At 45.4% G+C, this 8,218-nt stretch overlaps 1 protein-coding gene across 1 annotated transcript in view; it reads right to left on the reverse strand.

Moving 5' to 3' along the window:
* Positions 1 to 382: 382 nt before the first annotated feature.
* LOC112266381 (SLIT and NTRK-like protein 3) overlaps positions 383 to 8,218 on the reverse strand; it is a 16,470-nt gene continuing 8,634 nt past the window's right edge. The window contains exon 10 of the mRNA XM_042319533.1: positions 383 to 3,569. Coding sequence (XP_042175467.1) covers positions 2,494 to 3,569 — 1,076 coding nt within the window. The 3' untranslated portion in view covers positions 383 to 2,493. The remainder of the gene's footprint in view (positions 3,570 to 8,218) is intronic.

Genomic DNA, 8,218 nt, shown 5'->3' on the forward strand with positions numbered 1-8,218 from the left:
TCACAAATAGATTGTATAGATGTCCTACCATTAATACGGCAGATTTCACGCTATTAGAGACTATCTATATCCTTCAATGTTTCATGTCCTAAGGCCTCTCTCTTTCTACTCTGTTACGCTTGTTATTCTCTCTCTCTCTCTTTGTTTGTAAGGGTTTAACACTGCTTATAGACTTCATACCTAAAATGACTGCCTTCATGCATCATTAGAGGACAGCGGAGTATGTGTGTGTATGTGTGTGACATACTACATCAAACAGCAAGAACGAGCCTGCTCTAAACGTACTACTCTGGGCCAGTGTTTGTGTGTGTGTGTGTGTGTGTGTGTGTGTGTGAATGTGTGTGTTTTTTGTGTGAGGCACAGTGTAATTCAGGCCATGGTTTTAGAGTAGCACCCTTTATTGTATATATGATGTGGTCACTGTAGAGAAGGCTAAACCAGATGCAGAACGGTCCTTTACACCAGGGCTGGCCAAACTTCCTCCTGCAGAGATACCATCTGAACAAGCTGCTTTTCATCGCTAAAATGACGAGTGTTTATGTTGGGCTGGAGCAAAAGCCTACACCTACAGTAGGGTCGTTACTAGCTTCCACAGCCTATTTCTACCATTTCTCTTCTTAAAATTTGATTTTAAACCTAACAATAATCTTAATCCTAACATGAACCACACTGCTAACTTTATGCCTTACCCTAACCTTAAATTAAGACCAAAAAGCCAACAAAAAAATCCCATATTTTTTACATGCAGCCAATCTTGACTTTGTGGTTGTGGTAACCAGCGGAAACCACCCTGTATCTCTCCAGGAGGATTGGCCATCTCTGCTATACACTGATATAATATGATCCCATACAGTAGCAAAGCTCCAACACACAAGAAACTAAGAATAAATATATTCACAATTTCCTCTAATATTTGTAGGAGATAAAAGCATAAAAAGGTACCTCCTTTAAAAGATAATAATCAATATTTCATAGAAGTGTCTTTCTCGTGTCGAAACGCTTTGTCCTGGTTTTCTGATCTTTTTCCCACTTTAAATCCAATGAAGTGACTTCACTGCCATTGTCCGATGAAAGTAGTGAAGTCAACATCCTTATAGCTGTGTCTCATGGTTCTCTCGCATCCCGCAGGTCCTTATATTCCACCTGAGAACAAACACACTCAGAGCCCTATTCAGGAAATGCCCTATTCAGGAAATGCAAACATACAAACGCAAATAAACTCTTACAAATGCAAATATACTCCTCTGTCTCTTCACATGAGGAAGGCTACTTTTGACTATAATCCGGGAAATACAGTTTCAGCTTTTGATTGAATAGTAGGGCCCTCAATTTCCCAGAGCAGCTCTGAGTCCCGGCCATTAACCATTAGTATTCAAACCTCTGTTTAGATAAATAGATCTGTGTTCCTAGAAAAATAAGCCTTGACCACTTGCTGGCTGCTGCCCCGGTCAAATACGTGTGTCAAATACATTCAAATACTGTACTTGAGCTGCCTTTGAGTTAGTTTGCCCAGTACAACTGTGGCACCAACGGAATAGCCCCATAAGTGTGTAAGCTAAATCCAAACTCATCTCAAGCACTTTTTTGAAAGTATCGGACATGTGTATTAGACCCAGGTCTGGCTGCTAGTTGCTAAGGCACTTGGACTGTGTCATATCTCCCTCTTTCCACACCACAGGAGGCTAGTGAGAGGAGGACGGCTCATAATAATGGCTGGGATGGAGTGAATGGAATGGTACCCAACACGTTGGATATCATTCCATTATTCTGTTCCAGCCATTACAATGAGCCCGTCCTCCTCAATGAAGGTACCACCAGCATCCTGTGGTCCACAGTAACACTCAGACACAGTGACACTAATACCAGGGATGTAGTGTCCAGGGTAAACCCACTTCAACACCTCTTCCACATTCTTTTCATGTGGAAAGTGTTACATGCTACATTAGTCGCCCATCAGACTGGGACTCTGCGTTTACACCCCCCCTCTCTTTACCACTTCATTCCTGACTCCTCCCTGTGTCTCAGTCTCTCTCTCTCTCTCTCTCACTGTGCTTCATGGTGTTATTGGAGAGGCAGAGAAACTGAGTGTCTCATCAGCAGGTCTTTAGAGAGCAAACATGAACACACACACACCCACTGTATTGTCTAACATGAACACACACCCACCAGGGAAAGAGAGCGAAGGTCTGTACCTACCACAAAGATACACAATGAACACACACCCACCACATTGTCTTGTTTTGTGATGCTGGGAATAAAAAAGCCTGATCTGATACTTAGTCATCAATGGTACAAAAAATAATTGCTAGTCTCAGGCACTGATCTAGGATCAGCTTATCCTTTCCAAAGCCTCATCTAAGAGTAACTTCATCCTAGTCCTAACAGCTCTCCCCACACACAGGTTTACCTCTGCATATCAACATGTTCAAGACATGACATATTACAGGAGCCATTTATTGTCATCGCCAGCGGTTCCATAGTAACATTTATCTATTAGAACTGATAAGATCTGTCCAGGACTTCCATGTAATCCGGCTTGGTACTGAGTCTCATTCTCAACTCTCGCGGGAACTCAGAGTTCTGGCTCTGATTACTACTGCTTGGCCCCGCGCACGCTGTCATTGTAGTAACCACGAGTGATTGGCTGGCTCTAGTTTCCTCTTTGGGTTCGGGGGGCTGAGGGGGTTGTGGAGGGTGGGGATAGCGGGGTGGTGGGGGACGTGTATACATGTCCGGCAGGTCTCGGAACTCTGGGACGGCGGCGGACATTCCAGAGATCCCAAACAGGCAGTCAACCAATCCCACCTTGGGGGTGGGGCCCTGGCTGTCTATGACCGTTGGGCAGAGGGTCCCGTTTCCGTGGAGATCTGAAAGAGGGGGTCCCACTGCCCCGGCAACGGTACTGATGGAGGGGGGACACACCTCCATATTCCATTCTCTCTCTCTCTCTGCCACCAAACGATAGAGTCCTTCGCTATCTCCCCCCCCCCCTGAGCGGTGTCTTCCCACGTTCCCTTTCTCTTTAGAGGCAGAGAACTGCTGCTGTTGCTGCCTCACCACTGAATCATCCTCATTCTTATAGACTGGGCTACTGCACATGTGTGTTGAGGGACTGAGGTTAGGGTCAGGGCCAGGGACGACGGGGAGGATGCTATCGTAGACAAGGCTATGCTGCAAGGCAGACGGAGGAGGAGGGGTCTTTGGTACCGGTAACCTGTGGTGCTGCTCTGTGAATATCCCACATTCCATCTGGATCCCGGCCAGATCCACCTCACCCTGTCGCCGGAACGGCAGCTTGTCCCGCCTCCTCAGGGCATAGGCAATCAGCGCCGCTGCCGCAAAGAAGGCTGACACGAACAGCACCAGCAGGCTGAGCACCAACACCGACAGAGGGATGGAAGCCTTGGTGATGGGACCCAGGGGGCCATTGCCTGGCACGGGGTAGCCCAGAGAGAAATCACCGTCTGGGGCTGTGGAGTTGTTCCACTCCCCCTGGTTCTCCACCGTGGCCTGGTGGGTGTCCAGGTCTGGACAGAGGAGGTCCAGGGAAAGAGAGCGAAGGTCTGTACCTACAACAGAGATACACAATGAAAAGAAAGGCACTTTCTTTAAGTCACTGAAGTACAACAAACCAAACAAATAAAGGAACAACAGTGGAAGAGCCCCATGCATTCACCTACACTGCACACCTGTGTAGAGGAGCGTCAACTTCACACATCCATGCCAGACATCAACCACATTGAAGATACGCAAGGACCTCCCTTCACTGGCCAGAGAAAACAAGAAGAGGGGGGCCACGTTCACAGCAAGTTCCCAGCAGGAGCCATACCCCCGTTTGTACAATACTGAGTGAAGGCTCTGAATACTTATGTGAATGTGATATTTTTTTTTTTATAATTTAGCACAAAAAAAAACCTGTTCCAGCATAGGACAATCGGCCTTCTTGCTGCAAAAAGGGCGGCATGCACCTCCAAATGGTACTCAGACGCCTGTAGGATACAGAGACCCCGCAGGCTCCCGATGAAGACTGAGGAAGACTACTTCTCCATGGAGAACAGTGGAGAGCAACAAAAGTGCCTCCAATCTCTCTTCTTTCTTCAAGCTAACTGGTGTCATATGGTTTCACATTCTGTCCCCTTTCATAAATGTAGCCTTTTTCCCCATCCTCCCATTCTTACAGGCCACAACCCTCTGATTCCTTCCACTGTCATCCTATGCTGTTTATTTGCTATATAGCACCGATTCAGAGCTGTTATGAACAACTAAAACAACATATTTCAATGTATTTTAGAATATCTAATGAAGGAGAATACATTTGAATTGATTAAAGGTTCATTTTGTGCATTTGTATAGCTGAAAAGGTCCCTGTCCCACTATTCAAACACAAAATAACGAGGCTATATACATGGGGTACCGAGTCAATGTGCAGGGGTACAGGTTAGTCGAGGTAATTTGTACATGTAGGTAGGGGTAAAGTGACTATGCATAGATAATAAACAGCGAGTAGCAGCAGTGTAAAAACAAGGGGGGGGGGAGGCAGTTGTCAATGCAAATAGCCCGGGTGGCTATTTGATTCATTGTACAGCAGTCTTATGGCTTGGGGGTAGAAGCTGTTATGGAGCCTTTTGGACCTAGACTTGGCACTCCGGTACCGCTTGCCGTGCGGAAGCAGAGAGAACAGCCTATGACTTGGATGACTGGAGTCTTTGACAATTTTTTGGGCCTTCCTCTGACACAGCCTAGTTTATAGGTCCTGGATGTCAGGAAGCTTGGCCCCAAGTGATGTACTGGGCCGTACGTACTACCCTCTGTAGCGCCTTACGGTCTGATGCGAAGCAGTTGCCATACCAGGCGGTGATGCAACCGGTCAGGATGCTCTCTATGGTGCAGATGTAGAACGTTTTGAGGATCTAGGGACCCATGCCAAATCTTTTCAGTCTCCTGAGGGGGAAAAGGTGTTGTCGCGCCCTCTTCAAGACTGCCTTATACAGCTCGTAGAGTGTGGTCTCAGGGCCAGCATCGGTTTGTGGTGTTAAATAGACGGCTACGAAAAATATAGATAGTATCTACCAAGAGAGTTTGTGGTCTACAGCTTATCATGAGGTCCTCTACCTCAGGTGAGCAATACCTCGAGACTTCCTTAATATTAGACATTGCGCACCAGCTGTTTTTGACAAATAGACACACACCACCACCCTTCGTCTTACCGGACTTAGCTGTTCTGTCCTGCCGATGCACAGAAAAAACAGCCTACTGTATAATTTCTGTGTCGTCGTTCAGCCACAACTCTGTGAAACATAAGATATTACAGTTTTTAATGTCCCGTTGGTAGGATAGTCTTGAACAGAGCTCATCCAGTTTATTCTCCAGTGATTGCACGTTGGCCAATAGGATGGATGGTAGAGGTGGGTTACCCACTCGCCGACGAATTCTCACAAGGCCCCCGGATCTGCGCCCCCTGTATCTATGTCTTTTCTTCATGTGAATGATGAGGATTTGGGCCTGTTCCAGGAGCAAGAGAATATCCTTCGCGTTAGACTCATTAAAGAACAAATCTTTGTCCAGTTCGAGGTAAGTAATCGCTGTTCTGATATCCAGATGCTCTTTTCGGTCATAAGAGACGGTAGCAGAAACATTATGTACAAAATATGTTACAAACAATGCGAAAAAAAACCACAATTGGTTAGGAGCCCAAAAAACGTCAGCCATCCCCTTCGGCACCATTACCATGATACAGCCTACAGTAGCAGCCAATGTGTAGTGTTCAACGGAGGCATAGATTCCATGAGACTTTTGAAAGCATTCACCTTTTTAGCCACGTGTCCTTCAAACAAGTAAGCTATATATGCAAAAGTATGTGGACAACCCTTCAAATTAGTGGATTTGGCTATTTCAGCTACACCCGTTGCTGACAGGTGTATAAAAATCGAGCACCCGGTCATGCAATCTCCATAGACAAACATTAGCAGTAGAATGACCTTACTGAAGAGCTCAGTGACTTTCAAAGTGGCACAGTCATAACATGCCACCTTTCCAACAAGTCAGCCCCTGTCAACTGTAAATGCTGTTATTGTGAAGTGTAAACGTGTAGGAGAAACAATGGCTCAGCTGCGAAGAGGTAGGCCACACAAGCTCACAGAATGGGAGTGCATGCAAAAATCATCTGTCCTCGGTTGCAACACTCACTACCGAGTTCCAAACTGCCTCTGGAAGCAAAGTCAGCACAATAACTATTTGTCGGGAGCTTCATGAAATGGGTTTCCATGGCCGAGTAGCCGCACACAAGCCTAAGATCATAATGCGCAATGCCAAGAGTCGCTGCCATTGGACTCTGGAGCAGTGGAAATGCATTCTCTGGAGTGATGAATCATGCTTCATCATCTGGCATCAGACAAATCTGGTATTGGTGGATGCCTGGAGAACGTTTCCTGCCTGAATGTATAGTGCCAACTGTTAAGTTTGGTGGAGGAGGAATAATAGTCTGGGGCAGTTTTTGGTTTGGGCTAGGCCCCTTATTTGTAGTGAAGGGAAATCTTAACACTACACAGCATACAATTACATTCTAGACGATTCTGTGCTTCCGACTATGTGGCAACAGTTCGGGGAAGACCCTTTCCTGTTTCAGCATGACAATGCCCCTGTGCACAAAGCGAGGTCCATACATAAATGGTTTGTTGAGATCGGTGTGGAAGAACTTGACTGACCTGCACAGAGCCTTGACCTCAACCCCATCGAACACCTTTGGGATTGGAAAGCCGGCTGCGAGCCAAGCCTAAACGCCCAACATCAGTGCCTGACCTCACTAATGCTCTTGTTGCTGAATGGAAGCAGCAGCAATGTCCCACCTAGTTTAAAGCCTTCCCAGATGAGTGTAGTCTGTTATAGCAGCAAAGGGGGGGACAGACTCCATATGAATGCCCATGATTTTGTAATGAGACATTCGACGGGCAGCTGTCCACATACTTTTGGTCATGTTGTGTATGTGACTGAAAATGTTGTTGTATTGTGTTGTATGATGCAAGAAACCACAAGACAAAATACAATTCATTATTATTCCCATACCATTATCATTACAGAGAGTCAGACAAAAGCATATGCTACCCATTGCCTATTGGCTTCTTAGCTTATTCAAGCTGGTCTCAAAATACAACACCCATTAAGATATAAAAAAGCTCTTTACCTGACTCGCTTTTCAACGTTGACTAGAAATGTACATGTTTTGTGGTCTTGTAGGAAGCGTTCACTCCCCTATTGCTGACCAGAAATGAGCTACAACTGGGCTAATAACTCACAAACTAGCATAGAATATGAACAAATGTGCACAGGTGGCTAACGTAAACTAACCCCATTCCGTACAAATGTGCACAACCGCAACATTCAAACGAGGCTACAAAGAAAACGTATGGGACTGTAGCGACTGTGTTGACTTCAAAATCGGGGTGTGAACTAGGTTTCTATTCAAGCGTTGATCGACATGGTAATGGCTCTATAGTATTGGAGAAAAGTTGAAAAAACGTGTCATGTCATAACGTACAGCACGCATAAAGCAACTATTTCTGTCTTACAATCTCTCTCCACCAGGTGTAGCACTTCTCCCATCGTTTAAAAACAAGAAATGGACAGTGACGAGGTAAGGGGGGATACCTAGTCATTTTTTTCGTCATCATTGCACGCGATCATCATTCTCAAAGCCGCTATTTACTTCTAAGATCACTTTAGCACCGCCCTAAAAAAAAAACCTTCAAATAGGTATGTAATGACACATTATATAAACTCTTTATAGTGTTTTATTTACATTTTAGAGGCGATACGTGATAAGTTGGACAGATCGAGTGAAAAAAGCAATTTTCCCACACGACATCTGTTCTCACTATCACGCATTAGTTTCGCTTCCCCACCCACAATTTTTAAAAAGACCCGACGGGGCTCATTGCCTGCTTGAATTATGCAGAAACGGGCAATGTTCAGGTCATGTAATTGATTTTGTTGGAAAGGGGAGAAATTGTGCTTTACAATCGTATTGACATTACAGATGATCTGGAAGTATTACGTTTTGGGGGGCTAAAATAAGGGCAATTGTACAGACCAAGGCGATGTAGGAGTTTACGTTACATGCATTGATCTCAAAACAAACACAACTTCTTGCGAACGCTCGTGTCTGTCAATGCAATAGAATCCTCCTCCGGTGCGCTCTGCTTAAAATAAAATCACAAACTAA

Source organism: Oncorhynchus tshawytscha, unplaced genomic scaffold, assembly GCF_018296145.1.
Source record: "Oncorhynchus tshawytscha isolate Ot180627B unplaced genomic scaffold, Otsh_v2.0 Un_scaffold_1528_pilon_pilon, whole genome shotgun sequence".
NCBI classification, from domain to species: domain Eukaryota; kingdom Metazoa; phylum Chordata; class Actinopteri; order Salmoniformes; family Salmonidae; genus Oncorhynchus; species Oncorhynchus tshawytscha.